The 27500-nt window shown below is 35.4% G+C and overlaps 3 protein-coding genes across 4 annotated transcripts in view; all 3 read left to right on the top strand.

The window, feature by feature from the left end:
• The window catches only part of LOC111055043 (furin-like protease 2), a 718014-nt gene that overhangs the window by 148695 nt on the left and 541819 nt on the right, over nucleotides 1–27500 (top strand). The gene's annotated exons all lie outside the window — the stretch shown is intronic.
• On the top strand, nucleotides 19117–22945 carry LOC120353111. Its single transcript, XM_039435761.1, has 5 exons — nucleotides 19117–19184; nucleotides 20715–20811; nucleotides 21657–21761; nucleotides 22501–22656; nucleotides 22886–22945. Exons 1-5 carry the CDS (start codon nucleotides 19180–19182, stop codon nucleotides 22943–22945), a joined length of 423 nt encoding a protein of 140 aa, XP_039291695.1. The 5' UTR covers nucleotides 19117–19179.
• On the top strand, nucleotides 23267–27494 carry LOC111058754 (ubiquitin carboxyl-terminal hydrolase calypso). The gene is made up of 2 exons (XM_039435423.1): nucleotides 23267–24041; nucleotides 25361–27494. Exons 1-2 carry the CDS (start codon nucleotides 23536–23538, stop codon nucleotides 26991–26993), a joined length of 2139 nt encoding a protein of 712 aa, XP_039291357.1. The 5' UTR covers nucleotides 23267–23535; the 3' UTR covers nucleotides 26994–27494.

The raw sequence follows: 27500 nt of genomic DNA, 5'->3' as shown, positions 1-27500 counted from the left end.
ACGCTCTTAATACATAAATAACTATTTTAGTTGCGTGAGCATAATAAGGGAATAACGAAACTACTATCTCAAAAATACGGACTTTATTGTGTTATCCTTGAGTCATGGTGTCCTTCAAATTGGACGACCCCTATCTCTGGTACCAGGAATGCTATCTTGTAACTTGTAACTTATATCAAAAACTTCCAAAAAATATGTTTTATTGGAAAGTGCATTGAATTCTCTTTTGTAGACATATAAAGGAACGTGACCGGAAGGGTTAACATTGAGTTTGCTATCCTTGTCCATCATTCGACAAGGCAGATATTGCTAAATATAAAGAAAATAAGAATCTCAGTACCCTTTTTTTAAAATATTTTATCACAACATGTTTCGGACATTTATACCATTTCCAAGTGAAGAAAGTGATCACTTGAAAATGGCATAAATGACCGAAACATGTTGTGATAAAATATTTTAAAAAAAGGTTACTGAGATTTTTATTTTCTTTATATTTATATTACAAGTAGCCCTATACAGGAAAGAGATAAACAGATATTTCTATTCTTTTCTACCTCCGGAAAGTTGCCAGAACGTTTTGCTAACAAAATTTCATTAAAATCTATCATTGAATCAAGAATATAATATTCCCTCAACGGATGAAATATAATTGACTAGCAGATAACCCGTGCTCCGGGAGGGTCTATTCAGAAACTTGACAAACTGAAGACAGGTCAACTGATATTTTGAAGAATTGAGAATAGGTCTTTAACCATTCTTGATAAATTAAGAATCAATATACAATATTCCAAGTTTATTGTTTATTGTTTGAAGGGACGGATTTAAGGATCCGAAGGTTTAAAGGAACCCACAAGTCAACCGAAGCTTATTGTGTTCCCAAGTAGTATGTTAGTTAGGCAAACCAATACCTGTGTCCTTTACAAGAACCAGGAGTTTCTCCCTATGCTAACATCCCATTCATCACCTGGTTGCTTGTCACAATCCAGTGTGATATGCTTGACAGTCTCTTCAGACTGATTAGTCCTCGCGACGTGAGTTCCACTCCTGGCCTTCTTTGAAGGTCCTTCCGCTGAGGAAGGGGTGGCCAAAATGCCTCTAGGGCGCCACCCTTGACTCAGCCTCTCGACCACATTTTTCCTGAGGTTTCACCCATCTCTGGTGTATTGGGTTTTTCTTTTTGTCCCTCCGAAACTGCCCTGATGGGGCAGATCCCGTGGGTTTGAAGGCAAGGCAACTTCTGGAGTTGTCTTGGGTTCCCTTTTAGTCGCCTCCTATGACAAGCAGGGATACTGTGGGTGATTTCTGGTTTTCAACACATTCTTGAGTACGATGTTCGTCTCAAAGCTCCCCCAACCCACAAGGGGCTTTTCTTCTGTCTATCACTTGATGAAAGAACTGAGAAAACGCAAGAAAAAACCGTCAATTTTGGGCTTATCTTTGGCGTTATTCCAAATTCCTTCTGACACAACATTATTACAACCCAGCTGAGCTTCTGTAGTGAATTTTAACATTTTCTGTTCATTTGTACTCGATAAAGCGCAAAACGCTGGAATAACAAAGATTTTGGGGGTATCTTTGGCGTTATTTCAAATTTCATCTGAAACAACATTATTACACCCTAGCTTAGCTTCTGTACTCAATTTCAGGGCCAACTGAACATACCCATCGAATTTAAACGTCTGGTAGATTTTTAGTTCTGCGAGTGAGTGAGTCAGTCAGTCAGTGAGTACCATTTCGCTTTTATCTATAGATAATCACCACAATATCAACTTCTCAACTACACAAGAAGTGAGAAAATATACAGAGATAATAAAAAATTCAGGAAGGAGAATAACGAATGAAATGTGCGGGGGTCGAAAGAATGAGGAAAGAAACTAATCTGGAGTGAGGAAGCAGAACAGAGATGTGAATTTGTCTGAGAACCGCGGACTGGATGTGAGAACGAGAATTTCTGACCTCAGCCCTTTCCAATACCCTTGTTATGCATCACCAAACATGAAGGGGTTAGGATCAGTCTCTTTGAACGCAGAAAACCTCGGAAAACCTCTCCAAAACCCTTTTAAAACCCGTGTGCACCTTTCTGCTTGCTTTCCGCAGACCGCATCCTCCATCCAAACCCAGATATTCGATAATATTAGACTACTTTCATCGCCGTCGACAGTAATCCCCCACGGTATCTTCCCTCTGCACGCTATATATTGTTCAAATTATTCCCCATATATTTCGACGGAATCGCATGCGTGGATCTGATAAGAAATAATACGGTGAGAGAGCAATAATCTGCCTGGTCTTTATTCGTGATTGAAATGGGAAGAAGCAATTATTATGAACTAGCTTGGAACACGTGCTCCGCAAGTATCTGTTTTGAAAATTGACAAACTGAGGTAATGGAATCTTGAAGAATTTAAAATAAGCCTATAACCATCCTCGGTTGATTCCTGAGAAATTTTATCTATATGAATAAGAATCGAGCCTCAAATTTTGACATTCAATAACTTTTTTATGTGTGCACCGAATTTGATGATTTTTGTTCAGCTGTGTTTGTTATGTTTAGGAGCAGGTTCATGGCCTATCAAATCCATGATCAGACTTCAGTACTCTTTCCTACGGTCCTCCAAAGTTTACATGTAATCCTTATGAGAGAAGATTTGTGAGCTGGCCACACACAGAAATCAAAATCAGCTGTTATAATCATTGCGTCATCCAACAGCCATCAGTAGATCTGCTTTTCTTTCTACTGATTCACAAAATTTCAATACTAATAATAGGTCTAATGCCGCGGTACGAACGACGTCCAAACTTGGGTCGTAGAACTCGAAATGCTGTCAATTTAGAATATGCACGGGAAAATCAACAGCAAGGAGATATGCCATTCCATTTCCCAGCAAGCTGCATTCAACTATTTATAAAAATACAATTTGCTGTACAACTAACTAAGCACATAGGAAGTCCATATTGAGATATAAAATACTGATTGTTGGATAATTTCCATAAAAATATAGTGCATCAGGTCAAGCTAAGACTAAGCACACCTGAGGAGGCGCGGCTTGATGATACAAAGTGTTGATCTTATGGAGATTGCCTTATCACACCGTTCCACGCCATCTCCAATTCAGTGTGTGTGTAAGTTCTTCCATTCAAACCAATATAAGCAAGAAGCACATGGATGCAAAATTCCGCATCGCACCTCCTAAGGTGTGCTAAGGTTTGTCATGAGATGCATTTTGGCGGTACGAAGTTCGCCGGGCCAGCTAGTATTTGATATTTAGTCTGGCACTGTGAGGAGACATGAGAGGTGTAGAATAAGTGGGAGAGAGAGAGAGGGAGAGAGAGAGAGAGTGGGAGAGAGAGAGAGATTGGATTAGATTAGATTTCTTTATTCATGTATGTTACAATATTTACTGGCTCATACACTAGATCACATTAAATGACGATAATGGTAGTTATTCAACGAATTTTACAAAGTATAAATAATTAATCAATGAGAATAGAGATTGGATGGAATTGGAATAACGATAATATATTAATGTGATGTGAATTCATAAATAGGCGGTGTTTCAACAAATAATTGTCGATTCTCCAAGAAGGATATAAAATATCCTCCCCATTAACATACGACCGGGTTGTGATAGATTAGAGCTGTTCGGAATTATAACTCGAAGTAATGTTCAAATAAAAAAACTCTACTTAGTAATTTAAAAACAAGTTGATTCAAATCTTAGAATTATGGGATGAGTGGATGAATGAATGAGAGTAGAATGAGTATTTGTGAATACAATATTGCATTAATAATTAAAATCAGATAAATGGAACAAACATTATAGGGTGGTATTTGAATAAAAATTTTAGAACTTGATTGAGTAATATTGACAATATACAATACTAAAGAACAGAAAATCTTGAGATGGGAAGATGAATATGTATTATTTAGAATGGAGATGGGATGTGGATAATGGATGAATGAATGGAATGAAAAAATGAAAAGGAAGGGAGATTGAAATATTTGTCATGCAGTGCTCTAGGGTTGGACAGACTCAGTCATTTTCTCTATAAGATACATTTTCAAAGACAGGATAAAGCCCGCTCGGCTCTCAATGCATCTAATAGAGTTGGGAAGTTTATTCCATTTACGACAAGCACTAACAAGGAATGATTTGGAATAGATAGTGGTTCGATGATTTGGTATCCTGAGAGTATTTGCACCAGTTCTAGTATGGGAAGCATCTACCCTTCTACCATCGGAAACAAATTTAAAATCAAATTTCAATAGATTGATTGAGTACTTAATTTATGTAGATTACAATAAATTAATACTGGCTTATACACTTATATACAAAAGCTTACAATACAGCAAAATTTCGGATGAATTTAAAAAATATAAACTAAGAAAATAATTATTGAGCTGTATAATGATATGAAAAAAAAACAAATTATAATAACTATAGATAGAATAGATAATATTGTTATGCATCTACATAAATTGGCGGAGCTTTGGACATATCAATGTCCATTCTTCGGAAAGAATATTCGAAGTGTCCTTCCCACTAACTCTCTACCAAAACGTTAATTACATTAATTCAATTTAGGATTTATTTATAAATGAAAATATTGTAAAAGTTTCAATTATTATGAAGATTTGAGAGGAAAAAACTGAAAACTGATAAAGTAAAATAATACAGGCAAATAAGATCAAATCATTGATTAATAAAATTGAGTAGGCTGAAAGTAGATGAGGGTAATCAACTTTCGATAATATACAGCAGTATGCAGTGGAAGAGAGAGAGAGAGTGAGAGAGAGATTGAGAGAGAGTGAGAGTTAAAAAAAGAGAAAGAGAGCGAAAGGTAGAGAGATTGAGAGAAGAAATGATAGTGATAAAACGAGAAAGGAGTGAAGATACTGGACTGTTCTCAATTCCCTTTTCTTCGGAAACGTATGTCTCAGGGGACTCTGAATAATCGATGCATTCACGACGTGAAAAATGGATGTGAAGTGCATTAGAGGAGAGAAGAAATGATAGGAATGAGAAGCAAATAGGCGCATGTTCGAGAGAAAGAGAGGTAGAATGATACTGGAGTGATTGAGGATGGAGGATGGTTACTGAGTAGAATACATTGTGTATGATATTACATTGTAAAAATGTTTTTGTCACAGTCATCCAATTTCAGTTGTTTTACATCCATGAAAGCAATCCGGTAAACAGCTGATTGTAGAACAAATAAACATATGATTCCCATTACAGCATACTATACTGTAATAAAATCATAAGTTTTCTTTACAGTCGAGCATGTTTTCTAGTTCCCAATTTGGAACAGCAAACCCAAGGTCTATAAATATACAGGTCATGACACTCGTGTTCCTTATGGAGCGGTCATTATGTGGGGTCGTTATGGCGTTACATTTGGAATATTCCAATCTGCTCATAACAAAATCATGCATTATGCTTTTTAAATACAATATTCTGGTTCAGATAATACTTTAACACAGGTTTTCGATTCTTTAATAATGAAATTTCAATAATAAATGGTTCAATAATTCATTTTTTCATCATTCAAAATTGTTTTTATTCTTGTAACATGTTATGATTCATAAGGCATTGGGACAAAAGGTTAACCTCAAAAACAGTTTGTAGTTCCCCATCTGAAAATCAACAATTCAGTTCCCAGTTGGAATGCAAATATCACTAGTAGCTCTGTGAACAGTAGACCTCACTTAGTATTCTCATCCACAAGTACCTGATTAAAACTTTTGATCTTACGGAAATACAGCAATGGACTGGCTTCTCCACACATCTGTGTAATCACTTGTCAGCTGATCTATGATGAATAATTCTATAGTCTGATTCTTACTCTAATATTGCCGTATGAAGGAGGCTCCTTTCTTCCTTCTATATTATCCTTGATATGCTAAATTTCCAAAAACCTTGTATATACGTCGACGCGCAATTAAAAAAAGAACTACCTGTCAAATTTCATGAAAATCTATTCGCGTTTCCCCGTAAATGCGCAACATAAAGATGTTGGAATAGAATTGGGCCAAGCCTGTTGTTCCTTCCTAATCATATTTATATGATTTGTGATTCTGTCCACAAATGAATAAATAAATAAATAAATAAATAAAAACATTTGAACATTCAAACATTCAAACATTAAGAGAAATTCCAAACCATCGACTTGAATCTTAGACCTCACTTCGCTCGGTCAATTATTCTGTGGGAAGAATTCATTTTACAATTCAAAGCCAAGCAATATTCCATGAACAATAACAAAATAGCACAATCATGTTAATCAATCTATAATGATAACAGCTGATAAATTTGAAAATTGGTGAACCAGAACCCCATATTTAGAATGGCGATTTTGCAATGCATCACAGGATTGTGTCATGACCTGAATTTATAGACTTTGAGCAAAACTGCCGCCTTTTAGCGCTCCAGGTGGATGTTTTGTCAACTACAATCAAGAAACTCCTGATTCGATACTTGTAAACTGGATTATGTTTATAGAATGCATGTAGTAATGTCAGCAAAAGCAGGTAATGTTTTCTGTTACTCAATTATTCTTTCCTAGATTATTATGACAAAAAAAAGTGTAAGCTACTTGGACGTGAATGCTTTTTACAGTGCTCGAATGAAATTGTAGTCTCTGCTAACGCCTCGACTAGAAACAACATTCTTGCCTGCAAAACGGCCCTTCCCGTCCTTGTGACTTAAGATACTATTCACGCGCTTCCATAGTGATGCTCCAGGTCAACAATATTGAAGTTGTTGGAGAATGAGAGGTGAGAGAGAAATAGTATTGCTTGAAGGATAGAGTGAGAGGATGAAACTGAAGTATAGAGGGACAAAATGCCATATGAATAAGAACAGAGCATAAGCTCATGAGCATGAGCATGGAGCATGAGGTTTTGCTCATGAGCATTAGACAGAAGCATAAGCATTTGCTCATTTTTTATACAGGGTGTTCAGAAACTCCCTACCAATATTCTATGGCATTGTTCCTGGGTGAAAAACATATCTGAATATCATATTTAAATTGTCCGGAAGTCTTCAGTTACTCACACAGCGGCCATTTTGCTTTTTTCACTTATCATTTTTTTCCAAATAATAGTTGAACATACGAAATTGAAACTTTGCACGATCATTATTTATAACAACTAGACAAAGCTAGATCAAAAAATCTGGTGTGGCGCACTCGTACAACTTTCCTTGCCGTTATGAGATCACCTATTGATCACCTGACGCTAGTGTTCACGCGCATCACAAGTCTACTTATAAACAAAGATCTGAGCCAGCTGGTGACAGGACAATAACGCTGGAGACATGCTATTTCTTCATAGTGAATCATTTGATATAATCTACAGTTTGCTATTGGATAATCACATATTTTCTCGAATTTCAAGCTTATTTTTAACTTTAGGTGAAAATGTTAGAACATCAATTGTAGGGATTTTCATGCTCAATCTATTCCACTCAAATTTGTTTCTTTGAATTGTATCTGAAGATCGATAATTAGGAATCTAAAATCAAACTTTGCATTGATGGGGCAGAGCTCTTGAAATTTTTACAGATATGGGACTGTGGCAGTTGATAGAGCTTATCAATGACTATTTTAGGTATAAATTTAATCAAAATCGTTGTAGCCGTTTTTGAGAGAATCGCGAAAAACCCTGCTTTTGACAACATTTTCTCCATTTTAGCCGCCATCTTGAATCGCATTTCATCGAAATTGTTCGTGTCGGATCTTTGTAGTGTAAGGACCTTAAGTTCCAAATTTAAAGTCATTCCGTTAATTGGGAGATGAGATATCGTGTGCACAGACGTACATACACTCATATAGACACACACACACACACACACACACACACACACACACACATACTCACACACACACACACAAACCAATACCCAAAAACCACTTTTTTGAACTCAGGGGACCTTGAAACGTATAGAAATTTAGAAATTGAGGTACCTTAATTTTTTCGGAAAGCAATACTTTCCTCACCAATAGTAATACTTTCCTTACCAAAGCAATACTTTCCTATGGTAATAGGGCAAGGAAAGAAAAAATTATAATAATTTCTCAAATTCATAAAACAAAATAGCGGCCATTTAAAACTTTGTTTCTCAAAAAACTCATAGAAATAACACAGTGATCTGAGTTTGAAACTTCGTTTGATGGAATGATAATCACAAATCATTATTTACGATATAATAAGATTGGGAGAAGACAACAGGCAACAGCCCAACTGTCTTCCTCCCAAATTCTGATGAATAAAAGTTTCGAAGAAAATGAGGTTATGGTTTCACATTTCACTTTGAAAACGAATTTCCGTTTTGACTGATTAGTCGAAAACTAATGACTAAACTAAAAATTTCAAATCTTGATTTTGAAAAACCAATAAATAACAAAAATATTCATCTCAATTCTCTACATATTGGATATTTTTGGAGAATTTTGCAAAATTTTGAGCCAGAAAAGAAACACAACTTTACTATTGAGACGAATAGACGATTCCCCAATAATTCTATACTATTAAACGAGCAATTTCTGTTTATATGTTTAGATGTTTCTATGTATATATATACATCTGTATGTGACCGATCTCGAAAACGGCTCTAACGATCCTCACGAAATTTGGAACAAAATAGGTCTAAGATATGAAGATTCGATTGCACTAGGACTCAACCCTGGGATAACTCGCTGAAGGACATTAAAAGGATAAATACGTCCTTGGAAAAACAACTGGAAATTTCGTTGTCTATCGATACCGTAATGGAAGAGAGTGAACAAGTGCATGTGTGGGATTATCCAGCTGATTTCATGAGAAGAAAAATTCAGCAAGAGAAACTTATTTTCGTTTATTTCCCTTTTTTTCTAGAAAACATGTTTACTTCAGAAAGTCCAAAATAGTAACTAGATGCTGTTAGTGTAGAATAGTACATAGTTTATTAACATATATTGTAGCAAACATAGTATATCATTCTAAATAGAATTCATAGTATATCTATTTGTAATTGATGATGTGTTTGTTTTTTGAAGTGTGAATAAATTGTTATTTTGATGAGTGATAGTAGCTTAACCTAGATTTTGATTTGGACTGTAGTATAAATTTGAAAAGGGACAGTTTTGGCCATAAGCCTGTTGTGCCTCCTCATATAACTGTAAAAATAATTGTACGACTGATAAAATAAATGAATAAATATTAGGGGTATTCACAATGTTGTTTTAGCCAGCTAAAGTGCTATTTGATAACTCTGGATTGTGAACGCCCCATCTAAAATCAGCTTCTATTTGCTAACTGCAGTAGCGATCCAAGCGGATAATTTGTGTAACTCGAAGTTTATTATAACTCGAAAGTAAGATTATAAACATATAGCTGCCGTTTTAACAGAGATACTGTAGCTAGAGTTAGCGGACTTGAACCTGCGCCATCTGCTATCTCGTCTGTTAATTTTTTCGCTGTGGCTACAGTTACGGTAACCGTAACTCCATTCGCGTTCCGGTAAACATTTGCGCAGGCGCGGCTACCGCTATTTACATGTGCATTGTGGTGTTGATGGTTTTTGGTGACATGGTTATGATAACCTATCGTTTCAATGAAGTTAGTTAGAGATAAGTTAGTTAATAATGAAGTTAGTTAGTTACTTAGAAATCATAACCATGTGACCAAAAACCACAAGCACCACAATGCACATGTAAATAGCGGTAGCCGCGCATGCTCAAATGTTTACCGGAACTCGATACGAGCTACGGTTACCGTAACTGTAGCCACAGCGTAATTTTTTACTTTCCTTGCCCTACTACCATAGGTAAGGAAAGTATTGCTTTCCAAAAAAAATTAAGGTACCCCAATTTCAAGTTTTCTATACGTTTCAAGGTCCCCTGAGTCCAAAAACGTGATTTTTGTGTATTGGTCTGTGTGTGTGTATGTGTGTGTGTGTGTGTGTGTGTGTGTGTGTGTGTGTGTGTGTGTGTGTGTGTGTGTGTATGTGTGTGTGTGTGTGTGTGTGTATGTGTGTGTGTGTGTATGTGTGTGTGTATGTGTGTGTGTGTGTGTATGTCTGTGAACACGATAACTCCATTCCTAATTAACCGATTGACTTGAAATTTTAAACTTAAGGTCCTTATACCATGAGGACCCGACAATAAGAAATCCAATAGAATTCAATTCAAGATGGCGGAAAAAATGGCGGATAATTACTAAAGAACCATGTTTTCACGTTTTTCTCGAAAATGGCTCTAACGATTTTCTTCAATTTTCGAATTTATACCATGGATAGCTATTTATAAGCCCTATCAACTGGCATAAGTCTCATTTCAGGGAAAATTCCAGGAGCTCCGTAATATTCTTGAGAAAAATGGCGGATAATTACTAAAAAACCATGTTTTTTACGGTTTTCTCGAAAACGGCTCCAACGATTTCCTTCAAATTTGTACCATGGATAGCTATTCATAAGCCCTATCAACTGGTATGAGTCTCATTTCTGGGAAAATTCCAGGAGCTCCGTAATATTCTTGAGAAAAATTGCGGATAATTACTAAACAACCATGTTTTTCACGGTTTTCTCGGAAACGGCTTTAACGATTTTCTTCAAATTTATACCATGGATAGCTATTTATAAGCCCTATCAACTGACATGAGTCTCATTTCTGAGAAAATTGCAGGAGCTCCGTAATATTCTTGAGAAAAATGACAGTTACTAAAAAAACATGTTTTTTAAGATTTTCTCAAAAACGGCTCTAACGATTTTTTTCAAATCCATACCCTGTATAGTTATTTATTAGCTCTATCAACTGACATGAGTCTTCTTCCTGGGGTACTAATGGGGGACCACCCAATCCTTGAGAAATGGACTTTGTAACCTCCTTCTTGTGCATGAGATAGGTAGGTACACGGTTTTTACTTTTTCTTCTTCCATATACCGTGGGTACGGTGGGTAGAGCAGTTTATAAAAAGAACACAGTCATAGTCAAGATATTTCATCTGTAGAACAGCTGTTTTGACGAATTTCAAAAAAATCATCGAATTTCACAATTTAAATAAAGGAAAAAGTACTCTGAAAACAATTGTTTATACACATTTACAGTAGTCTGATCGTAGTTGCAAATATGTTGCCGTCAATCGTCATTATGCTATTCCCCTAAATTATTCTCGTTTGATAATGAGGCAAGGAATGAGGCAAGTTCAATGAGCAAGGAAAGTTGTGTGAGTGTACCACACCAGATTTTTTCTAACGTACCACTATAGCATTGAGTTAACACAGACTTAGCAAATAGCTGGAGATAGCGAATAGCTCGATTCAGCCAGCCAACTCCAACATTGTGAATACCCCTATAAACTGAAAATTCAATCTTTGGTTACAAATTTTCTATGCTTTTACATTCCAGAGCAAAGCTCGGTCCCCCGATATTGATAATAAGGTTGATTAGTAGATCGAAACACGAATGAATGGAGACGACGATCTGTGAGGAAAATCCCTTCAAATCCTGTTTTCAGATTAGATGATGATTAGAGTTTTTCCTGATCACAATTCGAGGCGGGAGAGTGATTTGTCAATTTTAAGCCGATAATAATAAAGCGAGTCCTAATTTCAGCTTTGATGATTCAATTCCAAAGTGGATCGATTTGAGAGTCGCTGGTTGGTGGAGCGCCCAACATCCTCATAATTATTTCATTAGTGAATCGATTGCTGTCAAATTACTCAATGGATGATTCAGGATTGGACAATCATGGAAGATTTACAGATTTTTTGAGGAAAATGCGATTAGCAAATTAGATCGCGGAAGGAGAGCGAGAGGAGGTATAGTTTAAGGTTATGTTATTAGTTTCTTCAAGTTGAATGATCACATATATTATAATTGACCAAACGAAGTGAGGTCTAAGATTAAAGTCGACGGTTTCTCTTAATTTTTAAATTTTTATATGTTGCGCATTTACGTCGAAACGCGGTAATAGATTTTCAAGAAAATTTGACAGGTATGTTCCTTTTTAAATTTCGCGTCGACGTATACACGAGTTTTTGGAAATGTTGCATTTCAAGGATAATAATATAAAAGGAAAAAGGAGCCTCCTTCATACGCCAAATATTACAGTAAAAATCAGACTATAGAATAATTATTATTCATCATAAATCAGCTGTCTAGTGGACTATAATAATACTACCCGTTCAAGAACATCGAACATCTCGAAAATGTATCTTTCCATCAACGTTGGTAGTTAACTGTAATACTACCCATTCAAAAACATCGAACATCTTGGAAATGTATCTTTACATCAACGTTGTAGACAGTTGCAGCCAGACCTGATAACAGCGCTCACACACACATTCCGGGACGACACGTCACGGTAAGATAGGGCAGAAAGCTCTATGTTCATTTAGGATTTTTTTCTAGAAATTTTAAATCAATAAATTATTCATTAATTTTTATTAGTTGGTTCATCAATACTCATATCAAAATTTTCGTATCCATATCTACTTGTCATAAACAGTATAATACAATATTCATATTTTCATATTTTCAATATTCATACTAGTCATAAACGGTTTCTATATAATAAGAGAGAGTAGGGTTGTGTTTGTTCGTGTGTTCGTTTGTTCGCATCAAAACATGTCAACTTGTGGATTGCATACCGGAAAAACGGGAATGATTTAGATCTCCAAATTTTGCACATAGATTCTAAAAATATCAATCTCGTGCACCTGGGAGCCCAAATTTTTATTTTCCTTCTAGATTTTTCAAAATTAATGTGGCCTACACGTGGCATGGATTATTGATTTTTTGAGACAAAGTGCTAAATAAACATCCACAGCTTCGTCAATGCTGTATCAGCAATATGAAAACGCATGCAGTTAATATGTCTTTGAATGAAGGTGTTGCTATTTACATGAAGAAATTATTCTTCCATTTTTATTCAATTAGAATTTCAAAATTATTCGAGCCCTGATAGAATGACTGACTTACTGTACAGTCAGTCGAAAATTTTAATATTGGAATGAGGGATATTTTGGCAAGCTGAGCAAAAAAAAAGGTCATATATGCACCTTTCCGTTATATCTTCAAATGAAAAATGAGTTTTGTGGGTTGTCAAAACTCCCTCTGAAAGGGAAACTATTCAACTTATCCTATCTTTTAGTAAAATAACAATGATCATCCATCCATGTATCATCTTCTAAACTATAATAAAGGAAAGAACTGGATTATAAACGTAGCCTATACAGGTGTAAAGTATAGGGAAATTATGTTTGACGCATTATCACTTCAGAACTACTGGACTGATTGACTTGAAATTTTGCATATAGATTCTTGCTTAACCGAGGGTGGTTATAAACAATTTAAAATTCTTCAAGATTTGATTACATCAAGTTTTCAGTTTGTCAAGTTTTCAATCATTTGTCATGCTTCCAGTTTGTATGGAAGCAGCAGAAGATTTCTCTTAAAAGGGAAATTAGAAGATAATTAGAAAAACAGGTTTTCCGTCACACACAAATTTTTTCCGCCATTTCAAATCCAACTCCTTTTCTCAATTGGAAGGTGGTCATACTGATTTACTTGAAATGCAGCATATTAATTCCTAATCAACCGAGGATTCTTATAGGTCTATTTCGAATTCTTCTTGATTTGATTACGTCAAGCTTTAAGAAAGATCCTTACGAAGCACGGGTTACCTGCTAGTTATATATACTATTTGGACAATTGTCATGCAATGCATTCAGAAACGAAATCGTATTACAAAATTCATTTCTTCTTCCCTTCTCTTTTTAACTCTTATTTCTCTCTTCCTCTCTCTCCATTTTTTCTCACACTCACTCTCACTCTCTCTCTATTATGTCTCTCTCTCTGTCTCTCTCTCCCTCTTACTCTTGTCCAACACCACTCTCTCTCTTTTCTCCCATCACTATATTTCTTTCACGCTGTCTCTCTTGTCCGCCATCGCTCACTCTCTCACTGTCTCTCTTTCTTCAAAAAATCAATCAATCAATGAATTAAATCTCTCACTCTATCTCTATCTCTTTTCCCCTGCTATCAGTCATTGCGGAATGGCATCAGCTTTGTAGTAATCGGCTTACCTATCATTCAGTCGTCACAAGTGCTTCATTCACTTTCCATTCAAAGGATTTGGCGCCAGTTTTTGAAACGCCTTTTCCGGTGCGACTTTTTTCAACGAAAACTGCGATGACTACTTTCGTCTTGTGAGTAATATTACTTTTTGGCGAAATCAGACGAGCTTGGACGCACTCCACGATTATGTGTTGAGAAAATTAGGCAGAGATGTTGACTGTTGCGTCAGTGAGTTGACTTTCAATTTCATACCTGTTTCCTTTCGTTCAGATCTTCTTGAATGGAATAGGTTTTGGAATTAATTCTACCTTTTTTCTTGCTACTTTCTTCTGCTGTTGCTTTTTCTCTTTCTGTCATTTTTTACAAAAATATTTCCTTGGGATCTCACCGTTGAACAGAATATTGAAGATGGTCTGCAGCTGGTAATAAAAAATTGGAGAGTAGAATAAATATAAAGAAAATAAAAATCTCAGTACCCTTTTTTTGAAATATTTTATCACAACATGTTCCGGTCATTATGTTGTGATAAAATATTTCAAAAAAAAGGTACTGAGATTTTTATTTTCTTCATATTTATATTACAAGTAGCCCTATACAGAAAAGAGATAAAAATTGGAGTAATTGGATAATACATTTATTAATTAAATTATTTTTTATAAATTTAATTATAAAAGTTACATTATTTATTAATAATTCATTCAATTATTAAAGTTTTAATTCTAGATTAACCTATGGTATTGTATTCAAAAATAATACAATTGTTTCTTATGAACGTTTTCACACATTCCAACTTTTTAATGTGTGAACACTCTCATAAGAACCAATGGTATTGTTTTTCCGCCCAGCAGAACAAAGCTTTAAAATAAGATCAAAATTCTCTTACAACAGAAAAATTCTTGATGTTGCTTTCCATTACAAAACACTATAAATAACAACTTAAAAATTGTATTAATGTCCGAAACATGTTGTGGCAAAAAATTTGTAAGGGTACTAAAAATTATATTTTTATTTATACTACATTACAACTATGTTGTAGTTCAGGCACTGTGTTACTTGTAAATATTTAAGAATCTGGTGTGGCGCAATCACACAACTTTCCTTGCCGTTATGAAAATTTATCACCTGACGCTAGTGTACACGCGCATCTCAAGTCTACTATTCAAAGATTTGAACCAGCTGGTGACAGGGCAATAACGCTGGAGACACATATGAGGTCTGCTATCTCTTCATAGTGAATGATTTAATAGAATCAACAATAATTTGCAATTGAATAATCACATTTTCTCGAATTTAAAGCTTATTTTCAATTTTAGGTGAAAATGTTACTGAACATTAATTGTAGAGATTTTCATGCTCAATCTACTCCACTTGATTATTTTTGTTTCAATTGTATCTGAAGCCTGATAATTGGGAATCTATCTGCATTGATGGGGCGGAGCTCCTGAAATTTTTACAGATATGGGACTTGTGGCAGTTGATAGAACTTATCGATGACTATTTTAGGTATGAATTTGATCAAAATCGTTGGATCCGTTTCCGAGAAAATCACGAAAAACCCTGTTTTTGACAAAATTTTCGTCTTTTTAGCCGCCATTTTGAATTGCATTTGATCGAAATTGTTCGTGTCGGATCCTTATAGTGAAAGGTCCTTAAGTTCCAAATTTCAAGACATTCCGTTAATTGGGAGAAGAGATATCGTGTACACAGACGCACATACACTCATACACACACACACACACACACACACACACACACACACACACACACACACACACAACACACACACACACACACACACACACACACACACACACACACACACACCACACACACACAACACACACACACACCACACACACACACACACACACACACACACACACACACAGACCAATACCCAAATACCAGTTTTTTGGACTCAGGGGACCTTGAAACGTATAGAAATTTGGAAATTGGGGTACCTTAATTTTTTTCGGAAAGCAATACTTTCCTTACCTAGTCCAAAAAACTGGTTTTTGGGTATTGGTCTGTTTGTGTGTGTGTGTGTGTGTGTGTGTGTGTGTGTGTGTGTGTGTGTGTGTGTGTGGTGTGTGTGTGTGTGTGTGTGTGTGTGTGTGTGTGTGTGTGTGTGTGTGGTGTGTGTGTGTGTGTGTGTGTGTGTGTGTGTGTGTGTGTGTGTGGTGTGTGTGTGTGTGTGTGTGTGTTGTGTGTGTGTGTGTGTGTGTGTGTGGTGTGTGTGTGTGTGTGTGTGTGTGTGTGTGTGTGTGTGTGTGTGTGTGTGTGTGTGTGGTGTGTGTGTGTGTGTGTGTGTGTGTGTGGTGTGTGTGTGTGGTGTGTGTGTGTGTGTGTGTGTGTGTGTGGTGGTGTGTGTGTGTGTGTTGTGTGTGTGTGGTGTGTGTGTGTGTGTGTGTGTGGTGTGTGGTGTGTGTGTGTGTGTGTGTGTGTGTGTGTGTGTGTGTGTGTGTGTGTGTGTGTGTGTGTGTATGAGTGTATGTGCGTCTGTGTACACGATATCTCTTCTCCCAATTAACGGAATGTCTTGAAATTTGGAACTTTAGGTCCTTTCACTATAAGGATCCGACACGAGCAATTTCGATCAAATGCAATTCAAGATGGCGGCTAAAATGGCGAAAATGTTGTCAAAAACAGGGTTTTTCGTGATTTTCTCGGAAACGGCTCCAACGATTTTGATCAAATTCACTTCTAAAATAGTCATCGATAAGCTCTATCAACTGCTACAAGTCCCATATCTGTAAAAATTTCAGGAGCTCCGCCCCATCAATGCAGATAGATTCCCAATTATCAGGCTTCAGATACAATTGAAACAAAAAAATCAAGTGGAGTAGTTTGAGCATGAAATCTCTACAATTAATGTTCAGTAACATTTTCACCTAAAATTGAAAATAAGCTCGAAATTCGAGAAAATGTTATTATTTCAATTGCAAACTGTTGGCAACTGTTGATTCTATTGAATCATTCACTACGGAGAGATAGCAAACTTCGTGTGTCTACAGCCTTATTGTCCTGTCACCAGCTGGCTTGAATCTTTGAATAATAATTATATAGTAGACTTGAGATGCTCGACAACACTAGCGTCAGGAGATAAATTTCCATAACGGCAAGGAAAATTGTGTGAGTGCGCCACACCAGATTTTTCAAATATTTAAGCTGCATTTACACCAAAGCTGATAACAAAATGTTAATAACTTAATCCTCATAGATTCTATAAGATTGAACATCTCTTATCAAACACATGATGAACATGAATTATAATGTGTTGGTCAAGTTCCGTTCATAGAATCTATAAGGATTAAGTTATTAACATTTTGTTAATAAGTTTGGTGTAAACCCAGCTCTACAAGTAATTGGTGTATGAACTACAACATATATTATTTTCAATAATATAAACCCACCATATAAAATCGCTGCAGAATGAACAGTGAACTACATGCCGGCTATCTCCAAAAAAATCTCTAGTAAAAATATCCCTTACAACGTCTTCCACCTCAAAAAAACACTAGAACTTGATATAATTTTACATCTCAGGATTGAGTAAAAAAGGATACGATTATGAAGGTTACAACTAGATAACCACCCCTAGAAAACAATTACTCCACCCCAATAATTGATCTCCAATTATTCTCTACTTTTGTGCCAACGTCTCATAATTTCATTCTCAGGAATAACATTTCTCAGTACCTAATAATATTAGTTATTATCTCATCTATTTTCGCAAGTTGAGAATAATCCAAGGTTCAACCATAATAATAACCGTGATTACAGCTATTGTATTTTTGGGATTGAAGGGTGGTAATTTGTGATTATTTTCTACAACTAGACAATGATGATCTAAACAGTGAGTTACCAATACTATAAATGGTATTTTAATAATAGTGATCAAACTTTTGTATTTTCTGCTGTGAATGTTACTGTAATTTGTAAGGATAGTAATTATTATACTCAGATAGTTTTCTTGTCATCAATACTGAAGTATAATCAGTATTTTTAATGTAGCTCCAGTAGTTAATAAGAAGGGTACATCAATGAGAGAGTCATTGTGTTTATATCTACAGTAGAAGTGAAACGAATATGAGGGTTTTGAGATAAAAAGTTACAGGGAGAGTTATTTCATGTAGAATATCGTTGAATTAGATGAGTTATTCTGTATAAGTTCTTACTAACACTATATCCTTTGATTAGAGCCTCTGCGCTTTGTTATTAGTTTTTTTGGACAAACCCTAGAGTTTATCTCCTGCATAACCGATTAGTTCCTTATCAAGACTATACAACTATAAGTTATATTAGTTAATTTTCCTTTTCAATTGGGGAGCTTTAAATTCAATTTTACTTCGTTTTTCACATTTTAGATGACCAAAAATGCCACCTCAAAAAACAATGAGAGAAAGTATCCAACTCATACTAAACACACTAACGTTTGTAGGTCACAATCCCTACGAAGGTACATCAGCTAGGGGTAGACTCCTCCACTTGACCGTGATTTTAATCGAGATCAACCTCATTTTAACCCTGATTAAGAACTGGTCAGACTTCGAGCTACGAATCCTTGCTCTTGAAGATTTCAACGTTAACACAATAGCTGTATTCATGACTGGGGCTTTGATATTTCGCAGTGAAAACGTTTTGAAATATTTGAAAATGATTGAAATAGTGCAAAACGTGGATGAGCTTTATCGAAAGTATGATGAGGAGAGAAATGAAAAAGAAACGTTTTTAGTGAAAAATTGTAGGAAAGCTATTTTGATTGTAGTTCTCAACAACGTCGTCTTCCAACTCCTTTTAGCTTGCTATTTCTACTTTTTCGAAAAAACCGATGTTCTAGATTTACCCTTACCTATAGAAATCTGCTTTAGAGAAAGTGTTTCTACTTTTCCCATCTACGCTATAGTTTTTCTGCTAGAATGTGTTATCTATTCTTACTACGCGTTAGTTGCTTTTGCTGATTATTGTGTTTCGTTTGTGATTTTTGAGGACATTTTATTCGAGATGAAGATATTCTGTATATTTGTTGAGAGGTTTGAAGAGAGGAGAAAAGCGAGGGAAAATTGTGGAGAGCTGAAGAATTTTATTAAAAAACTGGCGTCTCATCATCATGTAATTATGAAGTAAATACCAATTCTTTCTTTATTCATTCATGCAATAAGTAGATCATCAAAATAATAGGAAAAAAAAGATAACCTTGTGCTATTCCTCTCCCAAATTTAGATAGGGTTACACAATCATAGTCCGAAATAGGTGAAGGCTTGTAGTTCTTAACTTCTCAAAATTTTCAGTCCTTAAATATATTCAAAAAGTAGTTTTTCAAATTTAGATGATTCAAAATAAGTAATTTATTATTTCTAACAATAATATGATAACAATATTTCTTGTCTATTTGTTGAAATATACAAAAAGATTATCATTTCTATCATTACCGTAGCTACGAATAAACTTTCTACGGTATAAAAGCATACAAACATACACGTGTAAGAAGCTAACAATGACAAAGTACTGCAATATTCCATGATTTTTATATAGGTACATTTTTAGAGAAATTATTTCCGCAATTCAATAACGTTATGAGTAGTCTACCTATATAAATGTAGGAATTCATCATTTTATATCAAAGGAAACAAGCTATTTCTGACAGTGAATATCATCTTCACTTAATTGCTGTATCATATTTTAATATTAGTTCTAGAGCATATAAGAGTAGAAATGTTCCAATATGTATATAGGAGACAAATTTTGTTTCACATTAAATGTTTTATCATTCAATTGTGATGTTGACTCTGCTATAATTTGTAGTCTACAATGGTAGACTATTTTTCATTTATTACCATTTACTAGTAGGGATTTTAAGTTTGTTCATTAAATCCATTCATTTATTTAAATTCAGAGATGTGAAACACTTTTTCAATCGACAGATGAAAATAAATTGGAAGTTGCATTGGTTCAAATATGCTAATTAATATAAATAGCATAGAGAAAGGATAAGCAGATAAGTAGATAAAGGATATATTACAGCGATAAACGTGATATAACCTATTTGTTTGTCGCTGTTAATAGTTATTATTAATCGAAAATCCCAATTAAATGCTGTAATTCACCCCAAAGACCTCTGCTACAGCAAATATTGACAACAGGGTAAAGAGCTAGATGGAATTTTATACATCATTTAATTGGGATTTTGTGAGCTAGGTGTGACACTTCCACTAAATGTGTAAAGAGGGAATGAGAAATGATAACAAAAAGGAGAACAGAATAACTAGTGCTTTAATTAATTGTTACTTTCGGACTGCGTCCCATATGACCAGGTGACAATTTTCGTTCAATAATAATATATTACTTATTTAATCTATCATAGGCTAGATCACTCTTGTCACTGCAGGGATATAATCAGTAGTTGTGCTTTAAATTCAATAGGCAAAAAACTACTGGATTGTTGAGAAGTATATAGCCTCTTTTTCAGGAAAGCTACAAGAAGTAAAACATTATTAATAGACTCATTATTTTGTCCTCATCTTTATTTCTTATGCATTCATTATCTTCTATTGAGATTGGTTTTGAAATTTTCATTAAGATTTTATGAAAATCAGTTTTATAATTGACCGAAATAGTTTCCAATTCATTGAATCATGTTTCACTTCTTCCAGGAAAATTGCGATTGGTCAGAACATTTCCAGGAATCAAGTTATCTATTTTTGTCAAGGATTTTGTATCCAACTCTGCATTGGAGCATATATTATTGAGGTAATAGTCTTGTAGAGTTGTATTCGAATTTCTTGACTATATAATATTGCTTACTTTAAGGCCTCAAATTTAATGTCTCTAGAATGGGTATATTTAATCTATAATATAATATCGGAATGAATTGTCTTATACATGTCGGGATAGGAAATTCACGAATGACGCATTATCACGTCTAAACTACTGAACTGATTAACTAAAAATTTGCATAATAGATTGTTAATTTACTGAGTATGGTTATATGATGATATTTTAGGATGCCTATTTTATTGAATGAAAAAGACTAAGAAAATGTCAAAAAAACACTGATTTATTGATAATTAGAAAGACCGGTTTCGGTTATTACACCATTGTCAATCTCTGATAAACTCATAAACTCTGATAAGTTTATCAGAGATTGACAATGGTGTAATAACCGAAACCGGTCTTTCTAATTATCAATAAATCAGTGGTTTTTTGACAATTTCTTTGTCTTTTTCATTCAATATGAATAATTACCACAATATCAACTTCTCAACTACACAAAAAATGCCTATTTTAAATAAATTATTTAAGATTTCAGTACGTCAAGTTCTCAATTAGACCCTTCTAAGACACTTAGGAACCTCTGCTAGTCTTCAATGAAAATAGTAGACTACTACAGAAAAACAAAAAACAAGTGATAATCAATTTATCAGTTTTGATTGACGGTGGTTATTTCTATTAAATTTTTGTAAAATAATTGATCTAATTGTTATTTGGAAAACTCAATCCTCACATGATATTTTTCAAAATATCCACTCAAGAAAGTAGTCGTCCGGATTTTTTTATTTTCACATATAAATATTCATTATCTTTTCAAATTTCAGAATGAGGAGATGGTGCTTATCAAACTAAAGCATGGAATTGTGTTAGCTTGTGTTATGATTGTACTTGCTTTCTTCTGTAACTGTGCTCAAAATTTACTGGACAAGGTGAGTTATATCATTCTAATCATCCTACTTCAAAATTAACTACCATCACATATATGATTTTTCATGATCTGTTTGTGATCATTTCAATGCATATTTTTTGAGAATGGTAGATTATTTTAGAATAGTACAACAGACAGCTTAAAATCGTCTTCTTTTATATTAAGTAGGCCTATCACGTTTCGATTATTTCATTTTTCTTTATCAGATATCCTCAATATTGAAATTTTTCTCTGCAGCCCTTTTAGTTTTGATCATTGTTTTATTTTTCTTCATTGAATGTCCTCAATTGAAATTGTCCTTTACACTCCTTTTCGTTTTGATCATTATTTCATCTTTCTTCACTCGATTTATCCTCAATTGAAATATATATTGTCCTTTGCACTCTTTCTTATTTTGATCATTATTTCATCTTTTCTTCATTCGATATCCTCAATTGAAATATATTGTCCTTTGCAGTCCTTCTCATTTTGATCATTATTTCATCTTCCTTCATTCGATATCCTCAATTGAAATTGTCCTTTGCACTCCTTCTCATTTTGATCATCATTTCATCTTTCTTCATTCGATATCCTTAATTATTATTGAAATATATTGTTCTTTACAGTCCTTTTCGTTTTGATCATTATTTCATATTTTTTCTTCATTCGATATCCTCAATTGAAATATATTGTCCTTTTCGTTTTGATCATTATTCCATTTTTCTTCTTTTGATATCCTCAATTGGAATTGTCCTTTGCAGAACAATGAAATGGTCAGTGCTCTCTACGATTTTGAATGGCACAATAAAGAGGTTTTATTCCAAAAAGACTTTCAAATCTTGATGATGCAAGTTAATGTGGAACCAACTATAAAATTTTTCGGTATCTTCAAAATGGATCAGACAAGTCTTAGCTCGGTGAGTTTGTATATTTATGCATTTTTTTCTATCTTTGACCTTCAAATTTATAGTTCATCTTGCATCTTAATATCTTAATATTCACTTGCTTGATTGTTTTGCTTTTTCATCTTTCTAGGACTACCGTACCTATTATGCTATAGAGTATAAAGATATAAACATTCAACCATAGTCTATGATTAGTATAGTCTTTGCCTATTAAAAATGAGTTCATGTTTTGCTTTCACAGATTTTCAAAGGAGCTTACTCATATTTGAACTTCCTTCATTCACTTGCGGAGTTCGAATGAGATATTATTATGAAATCACACAATCAATTCAAGAATTAAAGATGCATACCGTACTTATTCACTTGAATACTTGAAGTGATTGCCAAGGACTTGGGTTTGAAGATAAGCAGTGTCAAAGAAATAGACTTATTCTTATATTTCTTATTTCTTATATTCTTATTCTTAGACTTATTATATCGGTGCTTTATTTTATGTGTTCTTCTGCTATCCTCAACTTGTGCTGTTCATTTCAAAACCCCCGCTTTAATAGCCTCGATAGTCGAATTTGAATATATCGATATCCGATACTTGGATATCGATTGTTTCGACTTCAACAAACAGCTTTGTTTTGCTTTTGTTGTTCATTGTGCAATCTGTCTACAAAACGTAGTTGAAAACTGTAAATTTCATAAAATATCTTGCGATAATTGATCTATTGTGAATTAAAAAATGTGCTTACAACATTTTTAGACAGTTTCCAAGTCATAAAATAACGATTTATCTTGGTAAACTTAGTGGAGATGTAGAAGTGTCGAACTGTGAATTTATGTTAAGCTGTATCTTTTGTACAGTTTTGTGAGTTAAATTTGGTGTAAAAATTATTTTTTAACATGCCAGTAGACATTAATCAGTTAACCGACGGTTGGTTAACGCTAGAAAGTGATTCAGGACTGTTTACTTTGTTATTGGAAGACTTTGGAGTGAAAGGTGTCCAAGTGGAAGAGATCTACGATCTGCAAAAATCCTTGGACAGTCCTGTTTACGGATTTATCTTCCTGTTTCGGTGGATCGAAGAGCGAAGATCACGTAGGAAAATAGTAGACCAAAGTGACATTTTTGTGAAAGATGAGGAAATTGTCAACAACATATTTTTCGCTCAACAAATGGTTCCAAATAGTTGTGCTACACATTCGCTATTGTCGGTGCTTTTGAATTGTCCTAACATACATTTGGGAGAGACTTTGAGTCGTTTGAAGGTGCATTCTTCTGGTATGAACCCTGAGAATAAAGGTTGGGCCATTGGAAATACGCCTGAGTTAGCTAAAGCTCATAACTCTCATGCTATGCCTCAGGCTAAGAGAAAGCTTGATAAAACGTCTGGAATCAGTACTGGAAGGTAACTATTATTTTACTATTCGTATTCTCTACTTAATTCAATTATCAACACAACAATCCAAACCGAGATCGTTTTTAGTAGGTTGATCAAGGACCCTTAATCCCTCACATTGAACTACAAACTTCATCAATTAAAAGATCAAATGAGAGCTTATGATGTTGGGGATTCAAGAAAAATGATTTCATGTTAGAATATTTTTCTTGTCAATTTATTAAAAAGTATATCAATTTTTTCATGAGTCAATTTTGACATTTAGCGGCCATCACCGTGTTTAGCCATCTATGCCTTTATGTTTTATTTTTTTGACGTGATAGTGTTTTCAAAAACGTTTGTGTGAAATTGTATATATATTGACGTGATGACCCAGCTCATCTGGCTGGCTAATAGTCCTACGAATGAAGATTGAATAATAGATGTTCCCAATTTACTGGTGCCTTACCCTATGTAAGAAATATAATAGCTGAATCCTTCATATTTCATCAAATTTGACAGTCTACTAAGTGCACTATTCATTCAATCATGAACTGATTAGGTGATATCAAGTAAATAATGATATATATTAGAATATATCAAGGGATAATATATAGAACTTGTCCTAATATTGACAATAATATCGAGTGACCTGGCTGGCTCAGATCTGGCTTCTTAGTTTTCAGGTCGCACCTGATCAATTTCAGGGCCCTGACATGACCTAACTTGATTGTTAAATCAAGACAGCCGGGGCCGACGACTTAACGTGTCGATCCAAAACAGGATGCACCGAGAAAAATATCTTGCTCATACCGGGATTCGAATCCGGGTCTCTGAATTTTAAAGCCAGCGTTTAATCCACTCGACTACAACATAATACTAAATAAACATTGACTGAATAAACTAGTCGTAACATTAACTACATAAACATATTGTTATGTATTTAGTCTTTGTCATAGATAAGAATCACAATATCACCTTCACAACTACTAAGAAAATGTATTATACTCGCTTAATTCATTGAGCCCACTCATAGACTCAACACGCAATATAAGAAATGATGAAAATTAAATTGAATTTATATTCCTAATATGTAATAATAAGATACAGTCTATTACCAGTTTCTTTTCTACTCTCTTACAAAATTAATGCCAGTATATTAAATACTTATTTCTTACTTCAGATGTTTTCACCGATGAAGCCTATAGTTAGATTAGATACACCAATGAAGCCTATTGATGTGATTTCTGTGTCTTCAATTATATTGTCATGTTCATCCACTTTGTATCATCAATTTCTCTTTCCTTCTGTTCGAAAATTAATCATGTGTCTTTGTTTGTTGTGTGCAGATACACCGGAGAAGCCTACCACTTCGTCAGTTACGTTCCCATCAACGGGCGCCTGTTCGAGCTGGATGGTCTGAAACCCTACCCCATGGACCATGGACCCTGGGGCGACGAGGAAGACTGGACCGAGAAGTTCCGCAAAGTCATCGCAGATCGTCCAGGTATCACCACCGGTGAGAAATACAACGACATCCGGTTCAACCTGATGGCTGTTGTACCCGACAAACGTCCAGGCATCACCCATAAACTAAACATGTTGGAAACTAACAGACAGATCGTCATGGAGGCACTGCAACAACTCGTGAAACTCAACCACCCGGATTTGGCGTCAGTTTCCCCGGGCGACAAATCTGAACTGAAAACTGAACTTTCTAGTGGGGAAAGTATGGAACCTTCAAAAGTCTCCCCGGGATCTAAACGGAAAGAGGCTGTCCTTAATGGGTTGGGGAGTGTTGAGGTGGGGGATGGGGATGTTCCTAACAAGATCCCCAAAAAATCGGTCACAGATACTGTGGGAGGGGGGGATGGTGTGGAAATGAAGGTTGAAGATGAGGGGTCAGGGTTGGTTACCTTGGAAGAGAATTCAGAGGTTGAGGGGAGAGTTGAAGAGGATGTGGGAGAAACCCTTGGGGGGAAAACAGCTGATGATGATGCAGATAGGAAGGAGGTGGTTTCTGAGGAGAGAGAAAGTAAGGTTGAGATAGAATCTAGAGGGATTACTGAGGGTGGATCTGATTTATCAATTCTGTCGAAAATTTCCCTGATTGTAACATCTGAAAACAACGAGGTGGTGAAGAGTGAAATCTTGGAGAAGACCAAACCTGATTACTCCACCCCTCTCACCATCCAAACCTCCCCCACCCCTAGCACATCAAGCACTGACACATCCTCAGAGGTTGGGAGTGCTTTCAACTCCCCAACCCAAGGCTGGGGGTGGAACTCGGGGGGACAGAACTCTCCCAACTCCTCCACCAAAGACTTGAAGAAATTCGTGGTGATCAGGGTGGCTATGGCAGGATCTTCAGGTTATCTAGGAGTTGGGGATGACAAGATGGACCCCACCAGGAAGGGGTTCAGGAAGGTGTGTTTAGAAGCTGGTGCACTCCCTAAGAATTGGGAAAGGGCCCCGGGGTCCAAACTGGGGAACCTGAGGGTGATAAGCCCCCTAGCATTAAGTGATGGCAAGTTTAAACACTCCCCTTCCAAATTATCCTCACCTGCTGGTGACCGATTAAACCCCCCAGTAGAAACCCATCAACACACCTTCGCCCCCAAAGATCTCCTAGCACTCTTGAGGAACCTGGAAGTTGAGATTAGTGTCTGTGAGGGGAACCTACGTGACGAAAACGAGAAACGCAAGAAATACAAAGTGGATGATTGTAGACGTACTCATAACTATGACGAATTTATCTGCACGTTTTTATCGATGCTTGCCCAACAAGGGAAACTAGCCGACTTGGTTCAACAGCATCTAGTGGTCCAAAGGAAACAGGGTGTGCCTCAGGTTAAGAATGTTACTCAACCCAGGGCTAATTTGCAAAATAAGAAACCGGAAACTAAGTTTTTGGGGTCGACTGTTAGTGCAGGGTACAGTAAAAAGGGGAAGAAGAGTACAAAGCATAGGAAACGAAGGTAGATTCATTCACTTTTAACTGTCAGGTACCTTATAGCATAGAGAAACAATAGCGTAAGTAGATATCCCATGGTATAGGGCGTTTATGTCGCAACTTGTACTGTTATCTGAAGCCGATTACTGTCGATTTTTACTGTTTTGACCGGGTAAGAGTGTATGAACGGCACAGTATGAGAGACTGCCAGCGTCATAAAGCTTCACAGGAAAGAACTACGTGAACTATCGGTTTGGGATAACAGTAAAAGTTGCGACATAAACGCCCTATACCATGGGATATCTACTTATGCTATTGTTTCTCTATGGTCATAGGGATAACATTAATGCTCCCCCGTCAACTATGCTGATAGATCAAGATTTAAAGCTTTAATCCGTTCATTTAAATTTTGCTGTATTAACTATAAGTGAGCTGGATACTGTATAGTACTTTTGCTTACAGTATCTTAGAACTTACATGATGTAAATCATACATTTTCCATAGTGAGGTCCACGTTATAATGTCGTGTTATAAAT

Source organism: Nilaparvata lugens, chromosome 9 (assembly GCF_014356525.2).
Source record: "Nilaparvata lugens isolate BPH chromosome 9, ASM1435652v1, whole genome shotgun sequence".
NCBI classification, from domain to species: Eukaryota; Metazoa; Arthropoda; class Insecta; order Hemiptera; family Delphacidae; genus Nilaparvata; species Nilaparvata lugens.
Note: the sequence above shows the minus strand (reverse complement) of the source record. Positions and strands in the feature narration are given on the sequence as shown.